General features: G+C 56.4%; 3 protein-coding genes across 3 annotated transcripts; all 3 read right to left on the reverse strand.

Moving 5' to 3' along the window:
• Nucleotides 1-1,662: 1,662 nt before the first annotated feature.
• Nucleotides 1,663-3,886, reverse strand: MCRIP1 (MAPK regulated corepressor interacting protein 1). Its single transcript, XM_083804666.1, has 5 exons — nucleotides 3,792-3,886; nucleotides 3,653-3,699; nucleotides 3,456-3,574; nucleotides 3,277-3,375; nucleotides 1,663-3,154 (listed from the first exon to the last, which is right to left on the reverse strand). The coding sequence occupies exons 2-5, from the start codon at nucleotides 3,658-3,660 to the stop codon at nucleotides 3,090-3,092; spliced, it is 291 nt and encodes a 96-aa protein (XP_083660792.1). The 5' UTR covers nucleotides 3,661-3,699; nucleotides 3,792-3,886; the 3' UTR covers nucleotides 1,663-3,089.
• Nucleotides 3,887-4,205: 319 nt separating this feature from the next.
• On the reverse strand, nucleotides 4,206-8,461 carry PPP1R27 (protein phosphatase 1 regulatory subunit 27). The gene is made up of 3 exons (XM_083805216.1): nucleotides 5,878-8,461; nucleotides 4,611-4,761; nucleotides 4,206-4,468 (listed from the first exon to the last, which is right to left on the reverse strand). Exons 1-3 carry the CDS (start codon nucleotides 6,062-6,064, stop codon nucleotides 4,345-4,347), a joined length of 462 nt encoding a protein of 153 aa, XP_083661342.1. The 5' UTR covers nucleotides 6,065-8,461; the 3' UTR covers nucleotides 4,206-4,344.
• Nucleotides 8,462-8,605: 144 nt separating this feature from the next.
• P4HB (prolyl 4-hydroxylase subunit beta) lies at nucleotides 8,606-17,748 on the reverse strand. The gene is made up of 11 exons (XM_083805214.1): nucleotides 17,488-17,748; nucleotides 17,136-17,342; nucleotides 16,176-16,309; nucleotides 15,821-15,958; nucleotides 13,018-13,122; nucleotides 12,611-12,736; nucleotides 12,014-12,214; nucleotides 11,256-11,376; nucleotides 10,854-11,035; nucleotides 10,318-10,404; nucleotides 8,606-9,664 (listed from the first exon to the last, which is right to left on the reverse strand). Exons 1-11 carry the CDS (start codon nucleotides 17,660-17,662, stop codon nucleotides 9,581-9,583), a joined length of 1,560 nt encoding a protein of 519 aa, XP_083661340.1. The 5' UTR covers nucleotides 17,663-17,748; the 3' UTR covers nucleotides 8,606-9,580.
• Nucleotides 17,749-18,961: the final 1,213 nt, after the last annotated feature.

The raw sequence follows: 18,961 nt of genomic DNA on the forward strand, positions 1-18,961 counted from the left end.
TTTTTGTATGACATTTCATTAGAGCCTGCCTCAGTGACCGCTTCGCCTCCAGCTTCACAGCGCCCGAGCCAAGAGAAAAACAAGGCAGAGGCCGCTGGGCTGGGCTGCCGCAGCCCCGCAGGGCAGTGGGCAGCAGCTCCCCGTGGCCGTGGGGACGATGGCAGCACGCCGCTGCCCGGGGTCTCCGCACGCCGCTGCCCGGGGTCTCTGCAGGCCACTGGCAGCGAGGGCCCACGTGCAGGCATGGGGCAGACCCACCCGCAGCTGCTGGCACACGCTCCCAGCAGATCCCCGCGCCTTCCCTCGGGCTCTCTCAGCTCCATGACGGTGGAACAGGGGGCGCAGCCACAGCCCAGCCTCGTGCTGCAGGCAAGGGTCAGCCGAGCAGCGAAGCCCGGAGCCAGCGCGGGCGCTCCCTCCCTCTGTCCGCCCAGCGCGCGCCGGCCAGCCTGCAGCACCCAGCAGACCGCCGGCGGAGCCCCTCGCCTCCCCTGCAGGCACCGAGGCAGGACAATGCAGGACAACGCGCACAGTGCGGGACAAGGCAGCTCCGTGCACGTTTGGGGCCCCCAGAGCCAGGGCAACCCCGCTCGGCTGCCGCGCTCCTGGGACATGGGGATGCAGCCTCAGGCACATCGCACGAGCCCCTGAGGAATGCTGGAAGCGCTGCTGCTCGCGAGCAGCCCTGAGAAGCTTGTGGAAAAGGCCCGCCCGGCAGGAAAAGTCAAAGGAGATGGGCCGTGGCGGTAGTGACCCCAAATCTTTTGCTGCCGCTCCCGGCAGAGGGCACCTCCTGCAGCGCCTGGGGTGGAGCAGGGCCCGGGCACCATGCGGCCAACACAGCCGGCACGCGCCCTCCTCGGCGATGTTTTGGAGATGGGAGGTAAACAGGGTCACTACGCAGCACGGAGGTGCACTTGAGGAGAAATTCTAGCAATGCTAAGTATAGTTTAAATGCCATTAAAGCAGGGGAGGGAAAAGGATACGAGTGTATTAATAGTCTCAACATTTAAATCTTTGGTCTAGCAACAGCTCCTAGGATGCTGGCTCGAAGGAGGGCTGCCAGAGCCCAAGGGCATTGTGCTACCAGCTCGCAGCGCCAGGCTCTGCATGCTTGCAGTGAAATTAAGAGCCCCGAGCAAGTGCGGGAGCAAGACCCCTTCTGGAAAATAAATAAATAAAAGAGGTGGTTTCTGTTCTCTGCGTTACTTGTCCTCAGGACTTGGCCCGAAGGGGTACGGAAAACCCTGACGCTTATTGTCAGCACTCAAGTCTAAAACGGGAAGCACAGGGTTTGGGCGACAAAACAGGAAAAGTTCTGAACTCTAAAAAGGGGAAGAGCAAGGGCGCTACACCAGGCAGGCTGCAGGCACACGCGGGCAGAGCAGCGCGCACCTCGCGGGCACTGGCAGCCCAGGGAGGGCTCGGCCGGGCACAGCCCCGTGGGCCAGGTCCAGCGCCCACGGCAGCGACGCAGCCGAGAACCTCTCCCCAGCACCAGGCGCCGGCGCTGCCAGGTGCGGCCAGGTGGCGTGCTGGGTGCCGCTCCCCCGCCGACAGAAGCCCCCCGAGGACAGCAGGCAGCAGCGTGACGCGGCCCCGGAGCTGACGGATGCTGCGGCGTGCAACGAGAGGAGCAGGCAGAGCCACGCAGAGGCAGACTCAAAAGGACACAAGCTTTTATTTACAACACTCCTCAAGTGACAGACAACAGAAAAAAAAAAAAAAGGAAAAAAAAAGGGAACAGTATAGCTCAATGACAACAAAGGAAAGTTAACAGCAATCACAACTCCCCTGCACCCTGCATCCGCCACGAAGCCCACTCGTGCTGGGCAGAGCCCCAGCAGCCCCCTCCCCACCAGCTCTCTGAGCTCAGACAGGCAGCAGGCGGCTCCCACAGCTCCCCGCGTGTCCTAGGGACACCGAGCAGCCCCGCGGCCACGCAGCTCTCTGCCCGCACGGGTGTGAGGGTGCAGTCACTCTCCCTTGCGCAGAGGTGATTAGGCAGAAGGAACCTGAGCCTTGCCAGGGAAGCCAATCCCCGCAGCGAGTCAGACCTGCTCACCACAGCTGCCACACAGCAGCGCCTCTGCCAGCTGTGGAGGCCAGGTCTCTTCAAAGGGTACATGTCTGGAAAGCCGTGTCAGTGCTAGAACAGCGAGGCATTGCTCAGGCAAGGATGGAAATAAGCTTCTTTCCGCAAAGGCAGCGCCAGCCCCCCCAGCCCCCTCCCGCCACCTTCTGCGTTGCTGCCAGCGCGCTGAGGCTGGGGGGAGCTGAGAGCAGCCCAGCGCTCCCCCTCCAAGCACCTCCAGGATGCTTGGGGCTGGGGCCAGTGCTGGTGCCCTCCTCTCCCTCCACCTGCAGGGAGAGAGGAGTAGCTTCATCGTCAGCACCGCAGGGACCTGGCCCACTCTAAGCACAAGGAAAATCCGGCATCGGATATGGACCCAAGAGCTTTGGCAGCACTGATGAGTCCCAGGCATCAGCAGCCCAGGTACAAATTAAGCCCTCCCACTGGGGAGCAAGGAACAGGCAAAGTGTGCCAAAGCAGCAGCAGCCAGCTGCCAGAAGGTGCTGAACTACCTGGTGTTGAACTGGGGCCGCCTGTCTGGAGGCACAAGGTCAGCACCAAGTCTCCTTCATTCTCCCCTTGGCCTGCTCCAGCAACTGTGAGCCTTTGGTACACAGAAGGGAGCAGAGAACTGGCGCTGCCGCTACTAACAACGCAGCTACTCGGCTCTGCCCTGCTGTACGCCAGACCCCAGCGAGCCTGAGTACGCAGCGCACCAGGGACAGAGATGGAAGGAGAATAAGTGACCTGTGAGCCCAGCACGAGGTGGAGGAGGACAGCTTGAGGCCAGAGAAAGCTGCAGGTTAGGGGCTGGAATCTTTTACAAGGGGCTCTGGATGCCTTCGGCGAGCCCCTAAGCATCTTGGAATTCAGGTAGCATCGAAGCCAGCCCCAAAGCCGACCGGCTCTCCACAGGCAGAGTACAGTAACCAGAGGAGGAAATCAACACAAAAATCTCAAATTAAATCTGCTTGAGGACCTTGGGAGACCGGCCAATCCGCGCGGAGGGCCCGCCTTAGGACTTCTTCGCATCCTGTGCGTTCCTCCTCTTCAGATCGCTCAGGTCGACGGGTTTGAACGCTGCCGGGGAGAGAGGGGAGGGAGACACTCGGGCGGCAGAGGCCGCCCCGCCGCCCCCCCGGCCCGGCCGGGCCCCGCCGCCGCCTCCGGCCGCAGCCGGCGGGGGGCGCCGCGGCGCTCACCTTTGAGGCTGGGGTTCGGCATCTTCTCCACGTACTCCTCGACCAGGCCGCGCTCGGCGCCCATCTGGCTGCGCAGGTCGCGCTCCACGCACTGCCAGGCTGCGGGGACACCGAGAGGGGCGGCTCGCGGCGGGCCCCGGCCGCCGGGGGGGGCCCCGCGCCGCCGCCCCGCCGCTCACCCTCGTAGATGAAGCGCACGTTCTCCTCGTGGGCCGGCGTGAAGAGCTCGCCGCCGGCGCCGGGGGAGCGCGGCCCGCCGCTCCGCTTGCCGTTGTACACCACGCGGGACACGGGGGAGCTGGAAGCGAAGCGCGGGGCTCAGCCGGGCCGGGCCGGGCCGCGGCGGGGCCCGGGGCCGGCCCGGGGCGGAGCTCACCTGGCCATGGCGTCGTCCGTGCGGCGGCGCGGCTCGGCTCGGCGCGGCTGCGGGGAGAAAGGAGAGGGCGGCCAGGCCAGGCCGGGGCTAGGCCGCGGGCCGCCCGCCGCCCGTCGCCATGGCAACGCGCGCCCCTCACCTGGGCCCGGCTCCCGCCTCCGCTCGCCCTCGGGCCGCCACGGAAGCGCCGCAGCGCGCAGGCGCGGCCCCGCCCCCCGCCGGCCGGGCCCCGCCCACAACATCGCGTCGCCCCGCCCCGGCCCCGTCCCGACGCCAGCCCCACCCCCGGTCCGGGTCTGGCCCCGCCCTGGCGCCAGGCGCGCGCTCGGCTCGGCCCCGCCCCCGAACCGGCCACGCCCCTGCCGTTAGCCCCGCCCCGTTCCAGCCCTTAGCCCCGCCCCTCCGTTGCAATCAACGCGGTCCCTACCCTTAGCCCCGCCCCCATTGCTCTTAGCCCCGCCCAATCCCTTGGCCCCGCCCCTTCCCTTAGCCCCGCCCCTTCCCTTAGCCCCGCCCACCCCGGCCCTTGGCCCCGCCCCAGCCGTGCCGCACAGCGTTGGTGGCAGAGCGCTTTATTGGAACGGGGGGGGCCGAGCGGCGGCACCGAGCGCACCCCGGCCCCCGGCCCCGGCCCGGTCCCAGCCCGGGCCCCCGGCCGGCCGCAGCCCCGCTGCCCGGCCGTGCTCCCCGCCTCAGTCCATGGTGGCGGCCTGGAAGAGCTGCAGCAGCTCGCTGTACTCGGGGTCGATGAGGTCCGAGGGCTTCTCCCCGGCGTCCGTGGTGGCCTCGGGGCTGGCCCCCAGGGACATGAGGTACCTGCGGGGACAGCGTCAGCCACCGGCCGCGTCCTGCCCGCGGCCCCCGGCGCCTCCCGGGCCCGGTCGGTGCCCCGTCTGGCCCCGGGGCTCTGCGAGGCAGGGCCCCGGGGCAGCCCCGGCGCGGTGCTCTGGGCTCTCACCGGGCTATGTCAGCGTAGCCGTCGCTGCAGGCCATGTGCAGGGGCGTCCACCCGTTCTCGTCCTTCTGGTGGATGTCGGCGCCGTACTTAACCAGGAGCTTGACGCAGTCCAAGTTCCCGGTAAGCACAGCCTCGTGCAGGGCTGCCATGCCTGCAAGGAAGGGACGCGTTAGCCCCGCGCCGCGGAAGCGCTCCCCTGCTGCTGAGCACCAGTTGTCCGCAGCCCAGGAAAGAGGGGTGCCGGCGAACCTTCGCTATCAGGGGGATGAGTTTGGAAAGAAACAAACACTGAGGAAGCAAGAGGCGCTGCTGCAGGTTTCTGTTTCCTTTTTACAGCCTAACTGCTGTGTTTAAGGTGCAGCGCCTGGCCCCCCTGTTGGGTCAGGCAGGACAGATTAAGGGACTGAACCGCAGTGTCCGAGGCTCCTGAAGAGCCCCTCGCCAACAGCCCGACCTGAGACTCTTTCAGGACTCCCACGGGCATAGCAGGAGAGAGTCTCAAGGGTCTTGCTCTGCTTGTCTTTCAGAAGTCCCTTACAGAGCAAGTGATGAAGCAATCGGCATACATGGGAGGAAGCCCGGGTCATTTGAGACCCTGCCTCCGTGGCCATGTGACAGCAGACACTGAAGCCAAGTACGAGAAAGAGACAAATCTGGGCTCTGAACCAGCCTGTATGGTTCAAGGCATTCCATAAACAATTTTTAGTGAAGCTGGGTACAAACAGAACACAATGCCTTCTTCGTAAACAATTAATTCTGCAAGTCCACAGATCCACACGAGAGAGAGCGATGTTTGTGAGCAACGGACAGAGCCAGGAACAAGAAGCAGAACCTTGCTTCTCCCACTCTTTTTGCCAAATCAGCACAGAAGATACGAGTCCCACTGCCCAGTCCAGAGCTCTGCGTACCCCCCCGTGTTCTCTGTACCGTTACCTTTTTGCCTGCTCCTTTTCTACGGCACACCACACGAGGTAGGTATGTAGGAGCACTGTCGTGCCTTGAAGGGACCCTGACGGCAAATTCCCCCCTTTCCTGCAGTGTTAAGGGGGGGGGCGTTGGGGCAGTGAGGCAGGACTCTCTCGGCCCTGCTGGCAATGGTAGGGGGTAGTACTCCTCACTGGGGGGGAAACAACTTGATTTCAACCTGCCACCCCGCCCAGGGTGGCCCACGTCTGAGCTTTGTGCCCGCTGCTCTCTCGTCTCCCTTGCAGTCCACTGAGCCGTGCCACTGTGCAGATTCAGCTCTGCCAGCCCCAGCAGCACTCACCAGAAGGGTAGATGGTGTCCAGAGCGACCTTCCTGGCACGTATGAACCTGCCCACCTGCTCCAGGTCCCCCTGCCTGATGTGGTCCTGAAAGACGACGTCATTGGGGAAGCGCACGGTACGCGATGCTCTCAGTCTCTGGGAATACCGACTGTACCGGGGCATTGAGACGGGGAAATAGTCCTTCATGCTGAGCGCAGCCTTAGGACGCTGCCGAGGAAGAAGGGGGCAGAGGCATGTGGGGAACAGCCAGGTTGGTCAGTGCTCAGCACTCGCCGGCCTCGAAGCACTGCTCTCTCCTCTTCTGCCTCTTGGTCCCGTTTCACCAGTGGAGGGTGGTGGGCGCTGAGCCGGGCACTGCCACCGGCCCTCCTGGAGCCTGTCCCCTGCTGGAGCCTGTCCCCTCCTGGAGCCCGTTCCCTCCTGGAGCCCGTCACGGGTGCGTGCGCCTCGCCGCAGGGCCCCTCGCAGCGTGCAGGGGCGGCGCTGGCCTCGTGCGGCTCCCTCAGGCTCTGGGCCCAGGACTGAGGGCTCTCCAGGCACACTGTGTTATATAGGCTCCTGCGGGCTATTTTGGGTTGGTGCAGCTCATGCTATTTGCCATGATACTTTGTAATTGAGCCGCCCAGGCCGGTAGCCTCCCACTTTTGGGCAGAGGATGATGGCTCATCTTACTGCCCACCTGTTGATGTGCCCATCCAAGGGGTCAAATCTGTTGCATGGCTAGCCTTCAGAGGAGCCCAGGGCCCCGAAAACAGAACCGCCCAGCAGCAAGTCCTCACAGCACCACGAGCACGCCAGGGAGAAGACACAAATACGCTCACCAGGCGAGGGGAGCTAGCCGCTCACGTACTGAGTAGCGAGCGTAACAGACATGTCAGCGCCCTGGTGCCAAATACATTCAGAGCTAAGTCACTTTCCTGTAGTTGCGTCAGCTGACTTGAAGGGAGCAGCATGAGCTGTGCTTCCCCGCACGACCGCAGGACGAGCGCAGCGAGGCACGGAGCACGCTGCAGCGCCGCGCTACCACCGGTGACCTCGGGAGGCCGGGGGTGCTGCTGGTGCTCCTGATGCAGACGCAGAACCAGAGTGCAGTGCCTGTCCTCGGTGCCCAACGCCGCAGTCCTGCTTCAAATTTTGTACTGGCTGCTGCGTAAGGGTAGGCCTCTACGGGACAGTTTCAGGAGAACAGCACTGCCACCAGCTGCTGCTGTGGTCAAAGGCCTGAAATGGGCCATCCACTCAGAGGAATCTTTCAGATCCGCCAACAGCCAAGGGTTCAAGCAACAACTGCTCCTCCATCCTTTTTGCTGTCATAGTTTGGCCATGTCAGATACACGAGCACGTTGCGTTGTTTCGCACTGATGGGGCCTGCCCAGCAGCACGTCACAAGCGATCCCTGTCCCACGTTAAGGCACAGAGCGTTCATTCTGCGCTGCTGCAGCTTCGCCTTGTGCCAAGCTCCTGCCAGGTCAGCCTGTCTCACACCTGGGACCTGCCTGCTGCAGCTGTTCATCTTCTGGCAAACACACTGATCTTTTCGCTGTGTCTGCTCAGGCCTGCTTCAGGCACCGCACGACAGGAGGCTGAACGGGCTGCTGCGGAGACAGAACACTTCCAGCCTGCTGTCTCGCAACAGCGATGAGTTGTGTACACAAGATGACTCTCACAGAGCCCTGCTCGGCCGAGAGCAGCCGTGGTGCATGAGAAAAGCTCCCCTCCTCTGAGCAGGTCTCAGACTATAAACAAGAGAGAATCGCTGCACAGTTCAGCCTTGTTTACACTTATAGTCGCTCTACAAAATAGACCTTTTCGAGCTGATTTCTAGGCAGGAGTACTCCCATGGAAATTCTTACTCACTCCTCTTTCTCTCCTCCCTCAAAATGCAAAGCAGCTTTCCTACCCAAAGCCGCTGCTAACAGCCAGCCCTTAGAGGACAGAGAGTGCCTGCCCTCTTCAGGTGTCACAGCGTTTATCAGCAGCCCCAGTACCGCAGCTCTGAAGGTTGCTGCACACCAGGACAGGACCAAGAAGGGCCCTTACTCGCAGGTAACTACAGCAGGTCAGGGCCCAGTGCCGTGCCACACTTGTGTTCTACCATTTCAGTGCACCCACGTTAGGTGACTGGCACCAGTAACCTCCTGAGGTGCCCTCCAGATTCACTAGGCCCCCCATGTGACATTTATAGCATATTTCCTTACAAAAATATTTTCAGCATAAGTGACTGGTGTGGAAATAGCAGTGTGGCTCACTGGATCATGTGAGCCTGACTAGCAGCACTACAGGCAGTCCCAGGTTTCCCTGTAGGCAAATTCCTTGGTTAGCTGCTCAGGAGCAATGAGGTCCCACCACCCCAAGCCAGCTGGCAACCAGAGCAGCTTACACTCAGAGGCCCAGCCAATGCATGCTTACTGCTCACAGAGCTGTTAGTTTTGTACCTCCAACAGCTCATTTAATCTGAGCCTGATGTGGTCATCTTAACTTTTCATGTATAGATTAGTTAATAGAAACTGCTTCATGCTGCTTAAGGCATCAACAGCCACCTGCAGAACTGGATGTGTTCAGAAAGTAGTTTCTCTCAAAAAACACAGTATCTAGGAAGAGCTCGAAAAGCTGATGGTCTTTTCTAACACCACTTTGGTAGAATCACTTGAGAACCATCCTGGAACTCTGATCTTCTTCCAGCTCAAGGTCCAACTATTTATTCTGGGTCCCAACAGACAGAGAGAGTAGTATTAAAATCTCAACTTTATTTGGCCAACAAATGCAGTTCCAATGTTACTGTAGCGGAATGCTAAGAGCAAGCCTGACCTTGATCAGGCCTTTGAGGCACTCCCTTGTTCAAGTTCCTCCCCCAAACCCAGTAATTTTAAGTTCCATGTTTGTTTTGTGTTTGATGTATTTTTTAATCAGGCCCTCCCACCACCCACCTGCCTGGTCAACCCATTCAAAATAATGCATGTAAAGTGACTGCAAAATAGTCTTGCATTTGATCAAAAGGATGGCAACACAGCTAGGTCCCATCTAAGCTGGTAAGCCAGCAATCACCTCCACCCTCAGAGCCTGCCACAGCCAGTGCACAGAGTATTCCACCCTTCCAGGTGTTTCAAATAGTCATCTCCAAATGTCTTAAAGTACAGGGAAAAGCTGGCCTACATGAAGAGAAGCACCTTCATAACCGCCTTCCACCAGGACTGATGCAGTCAGCCTAATCCGTCTTCCCTTACAGATGCTGACTCCAGGGAAGAACAGCTGAGACCAATAAGGAACCTGCCAGGTGGTAAAAATCAGCTACAGGCTTTAGTTTTCAAAGATAAAAGGAAAAAGCTTTCTTGGAAGGTATTAGTGGCAAGGCTCCAAAATGTTGGGCTATTAAACTCATGCTACCACTTCACAACCTGCTTCTATCCAGAAGAACAGAATACTTGAAACAAAAAGCTGTGTACAAAAAAAGTACATCACAATAAAAAAAATGAACCCAGCTGGCAGGGCTGGCTACCTAGTGACAGATCCCTTTTCGAAAGTGAAAGAAAAAGATAGTCAAGTGTAAAGAGAAGTGAGGGTGAAGTGTTACTTTAAAAGCCAATCCCTGGATTTCCAGTCATTCACCTTCTGTTTTAAATCTTAATGGGTTTCTGACTCACTGGGCTGCGTAACAGCAGCCAATTTAGTGTCTGATTTTTGGGTGATGTAGATCAGTCTTCTTTACAACTCATCCTTTTGGATTTTCTGCTCATCATCACCTTCCTCAAGGTCTGTTTCTTCATCTGTCTCCAGATCCTCCAGATCCTGCATAGTAGACAAAGATAACTACTTGTTTCTGGCATATTAGTCAGATCCAAAACCAAATAATGAACAGTTTCTCTAACATGTTTGCTGCTGCCATGTCAACAGGACATCCAGAGACTACCAGGAGTACTCAGTTTGGGAAGTAACAGATTAGAACCCTCTGAAAAGCAGTACCATAATCTGTAACACCCTCCACCCAGGCAGGTGAGGAGCTTCCAACTAAATATACAGCATATGTGACATTCATCATAGCACTCAAGTTCAAAAGGCAGTGAGCAAGAGCTCTTAAAGAACAAGCCCTAAATACACCAGCAGTTTGCACAATGACCAAAGGCAGCCCGTTAAAGTTTAGAGGTTATTGTACCAATAGTTTCCATGCTCTTGTATTTTAGTCTCTCAAGAGAGATTTATTTCACACCCAACTCAAGTATTCTTAATAAAAGGAGTCCATTACAACAGGCCAGTGGCTAGCCAGGCTGCAAGTGAACTGAGAGGTCGCATTTTATGATGTAGACACTTTTGCTCACCAACAATACATACCCTTTCCTGCCACATAACCCAGGATCTTCAGGGCTTAGGATTTGATCACTCTACCCAAACGAATACTCTGCATTTTGCAGAGTTAGAGTACCGCATTAATTTATATTACTCACATCATCAGCTGCTGCCCCATCCTGTCCTCCACTCTCCAAGAATTTTTTGAATCCTTCTAGCGTCCTCTCTCCATTGTAGTCAATTACCTACACAGGAAAACACATCAAAATAACTGTTACAGGCACCTACAGAACCACGCCCCTGGAGAGGAGAATTCTCTTTCTGAGCAACAGTTAACATGCCAAGCAAAAGGGAATTTAAAAATTCACCTTCACCCATATGAGACGAAGGAAAACAGCTCAGCCACTAGACTTCAGAGATCACTGCGAGGAGAGAATAGCCTGCAGATGAGCACACTGTCTTCTGCTGTACTTCCTCTTTCCCCACTCCCACTCCCCATCCCCAAACTGTTTCCTATAACCCAGTCCCCCCCCAAAAGGGTCTCAGATGTCCTGTAGACCTGATGCATTCTATCCCTACAGAAGGGAAAGCCCTCCCACAAGCCTCTGTCCAAAAAGGAACTCAAGCAGACAACTTAAGCATATCTAGTGCTCCCTCATTATTTGATCTGTAGAAGTGTCAGCTGTCTTCTTACATTTCTGCCAGAGCCTGCAGGGAAGAACTTGAGTGTGGGAAAGCTGTGGATTTTCACTGCTTCTACTTCATTGGCTGTTGAATCCATCTTGGCAATGACAATGTTCTCATGGTCCCTGTAGGTCTCTCCCAGCTTGTCCCAGATAGGAGCCAGCTGCTTACAGTGACCACACCAGGGGGCATCTGTTAATTAACAAACATATTTAGCACCAACAGCCCAACAAGTTAACACCACACACCACCTAGACCCCACGCCAGACAATAGTTCACATTTGTTTTCAACTGATGCACTCCCTTTGTGGCTTAGACTCTGTAAGATGCTTTCTCCCCAGTCCTGGTCATGGAGTATTTTGGCACTCCTTTTATACCAGTTACTTGGAATTCGTTGTTGAAAAACACTTACAGAACTCCACAAAAACGTTCTTATTCTCATCAAAAGCAACTTCTTCAAAATTCTTCCCAACTAGAACTTTGACAGGCTGTTTGTCCCAGTCTTCAGGAAGATCTTGGCTCATCAGATGGGGCTGGAATAGAAAGTGAAATTCAGACATGCGCAATCTGCTATACAGCTACTTGGAATGTCCATGAATCACATAGGCTGGAAAGCTTGAGTTAACCATATCCAAGTGCCCCCAGTCATAGACTACAAGCAAATCAGATCCATCAGTCACTTCCTCTTCTGCTAATATGAAGTATACTCCCCACCCTGAAGTGGGAAAACAGGTGCTCTTTTGTGGGAAGAACTGCAGTTTTAGCTCTGGCAGCAATATTGTTTCCTCCCCACAATGTTATACTCTAAGGACAGAGCTTAGCTAAACAGTCACTACTGGAGTCAGATGCACGTAGCTACCTCCACCAAATTAGAGCCAAAAGCTCTTTTAACTGTGCCACGCAAGTTAGTACCTTCCACAGCTCATTAGCAGAAAGAACAGCACAGCTCCAAGAAGCAGGAAGAGCAGACCTCGACTGTAGTCAGGTACCAGCACCTAACTTGCTTTCCTACAGTCTTCATGCCCCAATGTTTTTACACTATTTTCGGCACAAAGGCTGCTAGATATCCTGTACATTAGTTGGGCGATTTGCACATTTCATACACCTCTTCACAGGGAGAATTTTTAGCACGTGCTCAGCCAGTAGGTTTAGCATTAGCAGCATTGTTACCTTGATCTTGCCCTCCAGGAATTTATTACAGAACTCTCTGATCTTGTCTGCTGTGAGGTCATCTGATTCAGGTTTGTATTTGGTCATTTCTTCCTCCAGGGTGATCAGACGTACAGCTGGACATTCTTCTTTCTTTAGGCCAAAGAACTCCAAAATCCTTTGATTGTCACTGTGGTCACTGTCTATGAAGATGAACAGGATCTTTGGAGGAAAGAGATAATATGATGAAGACAGGTATCTCTTGGCTAATGATACTTTACACAGACACCTGTAGAGCTAGACAGGAGCTAAACAGCCAAGTCTGTTAGGAGGGCACCCTGTCACAGCACACATGCTAAAGCTGCAGTGCTTTAAGCAGCACATGTGCAAACCTGGCATCAATGTTTAAGTCACATCCAGAAGAAGGAAAGTCACAAGTTAACTACTATTCCTTAATGGGTTATACAAGCCAGTGACTCAGACACCTATTACCAGGAGAGAGGCAGAGGAAGTGCTAGCTTCAACTCTTCCTCCACAGCTGTTAAGTGGGTACAGGCAGAGAGTGCTACAGTTCTGTAGGAGGTGGTCACATAATTCAGTCCCAGAAGTCCATCTTACCTTCCCTTTGAAGCTTCCAGCTGCGCTCTTGAAATTATCCAGTTTCCCTTGATAGTCAGACACGCTTTTTGGTAAGAAGAGCAGAATATGAGTCTTGATCTCTCCTCCAAAGATTTTAGGAGCAGTCTGAGGAGTAGAAAATAAAACCGGAAATAAAGCTTGGCTCTGCTATTCTCATTAGACCACAGAAGTCAGAATACTGCAGGATTGCTTTGAACAGCAAGCATATACCTCCTTTCTCTTGCATTCTTCCTTCACTTGATTAAGCTCTAGCATAAGCAATTTTTAGACCACTCCATAACATCAAACTAGTGCCAGCTCCAAGCTAAGAGCTGAATCTACATTTTAAACTTTGTTGCATTCATACAGTAGCTATGGAAAAAGGCCTCAAATATCTGAACACCTACCTGTTCAGTGAACTCTATAACCAGAGGCAACTGATTAGACTTGATGAAGTTCAGTAGGTTATCTTTTGTGAGATCCCCTTCAAAGTTGTTACGGCCTTCATCAAACTGCAGAGAGAAACATGGTTACCACATTTTCACAAAGTGTGAATCTGTGAATCAAGGTTCTCTTCCTCCTGGCAAGCAGTCTTAAATCACCCCCTAACAGCCAGACAGACATCCAGCTTACATCGTAACACTGTTCTGCAGAAGCATGAAACCATTTGTGAAACAGGTCACCAAGAAGGACTTTTTGTAGCGGTCTTACAGCACTTGAAAAGGCATTAGGTAGACCAGCGAGGAGCTTCCAGAGCACAGACAGCTTCCTGCTTAGGAGTTCACAGCACCAGAGTAGATACACATACGTTAACTGGCCAGTGCTATGAAAGAAGTCCGACAGCAAAGCCTCACCGTACTGTGAAAGTAAGTAGTAGCTTACTGAGCTCTACACAGTTGGTTCAGCCTCTATTGTTAGAGCAGACAGCACAAGTTCAACACATCGCACTATAGGTGCCAAATCCCTTTTTATATTAGACTAACACCTGCATCTGATCAGGATTCTCAGAACCCGCCGACAGCCTGGAAAGGGAAATAGCTTTAAGGGAACACCAAGGTTAAAGAAAGGATGTGCAGAACAACACAGCAGTCCCATGGCACAGCAACCCTCAAGTTACTGGCAGAAGCAAGACAGTGGACTCAGATAACCTTCTATTAGAGGAAGCAAAAAAGTCACAGCTGAAAAGCTGAGCAAAACACTAAACATTTTAAAGTAGCTATGAAGTTACTTTCCAGAGTATTGCTCATGTCCTTAACACCTTCAAAGCAGTTGTTTGAGGGTCTTTGGAAGCATGGATAATGCACACAAAGAATAAGGCAAGAACACTGAGCCACAGGGGCCAACAAACCCTCTTGATTTAAACTCAGCTAACCACAGGACTCTGAGCCAAAGTCCAAAATCAGAACTGCTGGTAAAATAAAAGGCAGGTCAGTTCTTATGCCATTATATTTGGCTACCACTGGTGCTCATTTTCACCTTGGTTTGGGGGAGACTGGACACGTTTTAGAATTCTCATGGCACACCACAATGACTACCAGTGTTAGAAGATAGTACATCAGATCAAATCCACACAATTCCATTTTGCTGCTTAGCCACATAAGACTGTGCAACGCACTGCATAGAACTAAACATGTAAAAATGGGTAGCACAGGTAACAGATTAAACCCAGCGTGACCACCTGTTAGTGCTGGAAGTCCTAGCTGTGTCCTAGCCACTTAAGGCAACATCCTCAGTTGCTCTGAACTCAGAGCCAGATGCTGCTACTCCCCACCAGAGAGGGTTTTAACAGAACATCTCTATCTGGACTTGAGTGTTTGCAAGGATTTTTCTTAACTTCCCATGTCCTTTGACAAGTAGCTATTTCAGCCTGGTATTACCCATGAATAGAGTATACACAGGAATTACATACCAAAAGCTGTACATGCAAGAACAGCAAGGTACAGGTAGTAATGCAGCCAAGAACCAAATACTGCTGTTCTCCCCCAGCCCCAGGTTTCCCAGTTGTGAGATTCTAACATCTCAAACTTGTCAGCCAGATAATAGCTGGATAGGGCTTTGAGCAACCTGGTCTAGGGGAAGGCGTCCCTGTCTGTGATAGGGAGGTTCAAATTAGATTATCTTTAAGGTCCTTTCCAACCCAAAGGATTGTGATCCTACGATAGGATACTTGCACCCTTGGCCATACTAATCGGAGGAACCCTCTGAGTTACTAACACCACAAAGCTAACTACAATTTCAGATGTGTAGTGAAATGAAACAAGCTATTTCAGCTGGAAGAATAATAAAGTAGGAATTCATTAAGTTCTTTAGCCTGTCTTAGGCCAGACTGACAACTGTGATTAGATTACGTGTATCCGTTGGAACCCAAAGCTGCAGTCTATCCTACCCTGGTGCACGCACCCATATGTGCAGTACAACCCAACCTAAGGAACCTCAGCTTGTCTTAAACCTAAAATTTCAACCCCATGACTTGGCTTTTAATAGGCAAGACGACATCAGTAAGTTTATTTCCAATTCTGCAGATGACCAATGTCCCTTCACACATAATCCAACAGCCCCAGCCTTGTCAGCTGAAGCTGCAAATCCTCTTAGGAACTTTGCTGTAATCACTATGCAGCAGAACCCACAGCAATGAGAGACAGAACTCCTGGAAGCAGACATCAACTGACTGCAGAGCTCAGTAATGGGTGCGTTTAAAGCAACTTCGTTAAGCCATTATCTAACAAAATATCATGGCAAGTCATCAAGAACCTGGCTATCGTTCTGTTTAAGGCCTTTAAATCTCAAAAAGGGACACAGAAGACCTTGGTTATAGCCAGAAGTATTTTAAAGATTGTGTTGACGGTCACTGTACTGCAGCCAGAAACTCGAGAAACAGGAAAGCGAAAGTGAAGAAACGTTCTGGATGCAAAGCTCAGCAGCCTCAAAGGCAACGCGCAGCCAGGAAACTGCCGAGGCCGCCCTCTGCTGTCCAAAGGCCACTCCCCTGCCTACTGCACCCTGCCAAGGGACTCCGGCTCCACTGCCCCCAAACAGGACCACAGGTTCGGCTTTTTCCCCCCTCCTCCAGGCCTGGAAATTAGACTGACAGCACAGAATCTTCTGCAGTTTCATCCAGGAGCACCCTCTTAAATCTAATTCTATTTAGAGAAGAGGGAAGACAAGGAAAAAGGCTCTAGGTGTGGGGGTCATGTTTGCACCAACCCCTACCTTCTTGAAAAGGACCACTCCATCTTTGCTAAGCTGGTACTTGGAAAAGACGTCATCACTGGAGGAAATCCCAAAAGGAATGTCATCCACAGATTCTGCTGCCAACAAAAACTCCTTTGCAGCCTCCGATGTCAAATCCTGGAGAATAAAGGAAAGTATTTCACATGAGACACAAACCAAAGCATAAACATCCCAGGGCTTACCAGCCAGAGAACTTGAAGATCAAGTAAGACAGGACAGCAAGTGTTTCACAACTTATGAGGAGCCTTCCCCAGCTGTCAGATCCCCATGGGGCAGAAGCAGGAAAGGCGCTAAACATATACAAGAGCCTCTCAAAGGGAAGCACCAACTCTACCTTAAAGAAGCCAATGACAGCCACTTCATTGGAGTCCACTAACGCCTCTGCTGCAGCAACATCTGTCAGGGTGGTTGCAGCCGGGCCAGTGCGTTTCTTCAGCCAGCTAACAATGTCATCTGCTTCTCTGCCAGCTACACCAGAAAGAGAGAACACCAATTCACTTTTTATCCCCCCAACTAAGAATACAAAAACCCTAAGTCTCCAGAGAGACTGCTAAGCAGCTGGCTGATAGCTTGGGAAGAACTGAGATACCGTTTACGCAACTCTTTCTTTCCCTTCCTAGCGTAATTAAGTGCATCCATAATTGTCAAGTCACTGTACAAGGGCTCTCAGGAATCCACTCGTCTCACAACTGGTCTAGCCCAAGCACGCTCATAAGCTTTGATCAGCAGCAGAGAACTGCTGAGACACTACTGCTGTTTCAAGGGAACGTGCCATGTTTTCCTTTCAAAACTCAGCGCTCCGCAGGTTATCCTCAGAGCCCTGAGCCACGGGGCTTAACACAGCTTATCTCTGCTGCACTTTAAGTCTTGGTCTCAATTATCCTTTTGCCTCAAGCTTTCTGTTCGGCCCTTTACCCAGCCACCCGAGCACTTTTTCAGTTCTTGGTGCCGCGTTGACTGAGCTGAGTCAAGCCGAGGCACAGCGCAGGCTTGGAACGCTCTGCTTCCTACAGCGGGACAGGGACAGCTCTGCCCTCCTTCGCCCACCGTGCGTCTGCCCCCAGGCTCGCTGCTCTGCTGGGGGCAGGCACGCCCCCCGCCACCCCGAGCCTCGCACCCGCTGCACGCGCGGCCCCGCTCACGTGCCCTGCCCGGGCACAGCGGGCTCCGCTCCCAGGAGCTCGCCGTGGACCTTGTCCGGCCCTGGCCCCGGCGGAGCGGCACCACGTGGGAGCGCGGGGCCGGGTGCGGGCCCGGTGCCACGTCGCCGCCCTCTGCCCCCGGCGGCGCTCACCTGTGTACTCGCGGGGGGCCGCCCGGTCGCCGTTGCGGAAGAACTTGATGGTGGGGTACCCGCGCACGCCGAACTGCTGCGCCAGCTCCGACTCCTCGGTGGCGTCCACCTTGGCCAGGCGGATCTCCGAGCCCTCCGCGCGCAGCTTCGCCGCCGCCTTCGCGTACTCGGGGGCCAGCGCCTTGCAGTGCCCGCACCACGGCGCGTCTGCGGCGGGGCGGGGCCGTCAGCGGCTCGGCACGGGCCGGACCGGACGGCGCCGCGCCGCGCCCCCCTCCTGCGCCCCCCGGGCCCCCCTCCGGGCCCGGCCCGGCCCCGCACCCCCCGGTACCCCCCCCCGCCCCGCGCTCACAGAACTCGACGAGCAGGTAGCGGTGCGCCGCCAGCGCCTGCTCGAAGGAGGCGGCGCGCAGCACCAGGACGCCGTCCTCCTCCTCCTCCTGCGCGGACGGCTCCGGCTCGGCGCGGGGCAGCGCGGGCGCGAGGCACAGCAGCAGCGCCACGATCGCGCGCAGCAGCGCGGCCATGGCGGGACGGGACGGGCCGGGACGGGACCGCCGCGGCGCCGCCTCCGCTTATAAACCCGCCTCCCCCCGCCGCCGCCGCGCCCCATTGGCCGCGACGCGCTGGCGCCGCCGCCGCCCGCCATTGGCTCGGGGCCGGCCGCGCGGCTCCCATTGGCCGGCGCGCCGGGCGCGCCCCCCGCCCGCCGCCGCGGGTTGGCCGCCGGGCCGGCCGCGCCGCCGCGGGCCGCCGTTGGTCCCTTTCCCCGCTGCGGCGGCCCCCATTGGTCGGCGCCGCCGTCTCGCGCGGCCGCCCGCGCCCAGTCGGCGGCCGCCCGCTCTCAGACGTGGCAGTGGGGCGGCCCCGGCGGGCGGCACTGCGCCTGCGCGCGGCCAGACGCGCGTGGTGGATTCTGACTGGGCCGCGGCCGCCGCCCTCTGACCCGGCCCGGAAGCGGAAGCGGCGCTGTCGGCGCGCGCTTCGCCGCCGCCGCAGGTCCCGCGGGCACGTGGCGCCAGGCCCCGGGCGGGCGGCAGGGCGGGACCCCCGGATCCGCTGCGGGGTTGTCCCGGCACCAGGGAGCCGCTGGGGCCCCCCCGGCCGCCCGCCGAGGCGCAGAGGGGCCCCCGGGTGCCGCCGAGGCCCGGCGGCCTCCTCACGGCCCGAGCACGCGGCAGCGGCGGGGCGGCCCCGCGCGGGGCCTGGGGACCGGAGGCCTCGAGCCCCGGCGCCCGGTGAGCGCTGGGCCCCGTGCGCCACGGGGCCCGGGCTGCTGCGGGGCCCAGCGGGGCACGAGGGCCCCTCCCCTCCCCCGCGCGGGGAGCCCGCCCGGCCTTTGGCTGCGGCGTTGGCAGCGGGCGCTTGGCCGAGGGCGCCTCCCGCAGCGCCGGCTGCCCGCTGATAAGCGCCGCAGCAGGGGCGGGTGGTGCAGGAGCCGGCCCCGCTGCCCGGCCGCGCCCTGCCGAGCTGCCAGCATGGCAACTGCTGGCAGGGAGCACGGAGTCAGAGAACAGCTGAGTTGGAAGGGACCCGCAGGGATCAGCGAGTCCAAGGAGCAGCGAGAGCTGCTCTTTGCTCTCCTTTCTTCCCTTGCGAGGGCTGGGCCACGAATGCCCAAGGCCAGCAGGGCTGGGTGCAGGCAGCTCCCCGCCTCTCCCCTGACAGCCTGGTCTCTGCAGGCACTGCAAGCAGTTACCTGTCTGGGGGCTTTGGCTGGGAACAGAGCGGAGTGCCTTGCTCTGGCCCAGAAAGTGTCCAGATGAACTTGAGGTGACGAAGGTGCCATGAACGAAGCAGCCAACACCTTGAGCACGCCACGCAGG

The sequence above is a fragment of the Anser anser genome (assembly GCF_964211835.1).
Source record: "Anser anser genome assembly, chromosome: 19".
NCBI classification, from domain to species: Eukaryota; Metazoa; Chordata; class Aves; order Anseriformes; family Anatidae; genus Anser; species Anser anser.

Coding starts and splice junctions, on each gene's coding strand:
- MCRIP1 (XM_083804666.1), bottom strand. Junction 3,376..3,455: donor CGTGCGCTTCATCTACGAGG/GTGAGCGGCGGG, acceptor GTGTCCCCGCAG/CCTGGCAGTGCGTGGAGCGC. Junction 3,155..3,276: donor GCCGAACCCCAGCCTCAAAG/GTGAGCGCCGCG, acceptor TCTCCCCGGCAG/CGTTCAAACCCGTCGACCTG.
- PPP1R27 (XM_083805216.1), bottom strand. CDS start 6,064: ATGAAGGACTATTTCCCCGTCTCAATGCCCCGGTACAGTCGGTATTCC. Junction 4,762..5,877: donor GGACACCATCTACCCTTCTG/GTGAGTGCTGCT, acceptor CCTTCCTTGCAG/GCATGGCAGCCCTGCACGAG. Junction 4,469..4,610: donor GGCTACGCTGACATAGCCCG/GTGAGAGCCCAG, acceptor CTGTCCCCGCAG/GTACCTCATGTCCCTGGGGG.
- P4HB (XM_083805214.1), bottom strand. CDS start 17,662: ATGGCCGCGCTGCTGCGCGCGATCGTGGCGCTGCTGCTGTGCCTCGCG. Junction 11,036..11,255: donor GAACGTTTTTGTGGAGTTCT/GTAAGTGTTTTT, acceptor GTTAATTAACAG/ATGCCCCCTGGTGTGGTCAC. Junction 10,405..10,853: donor CTGCAGGCTCTGGCAGAAAT/GTAAGAAGACAG, acceptor TTTCCTGTGTAG/GTAATTGACTACAATGGAGA.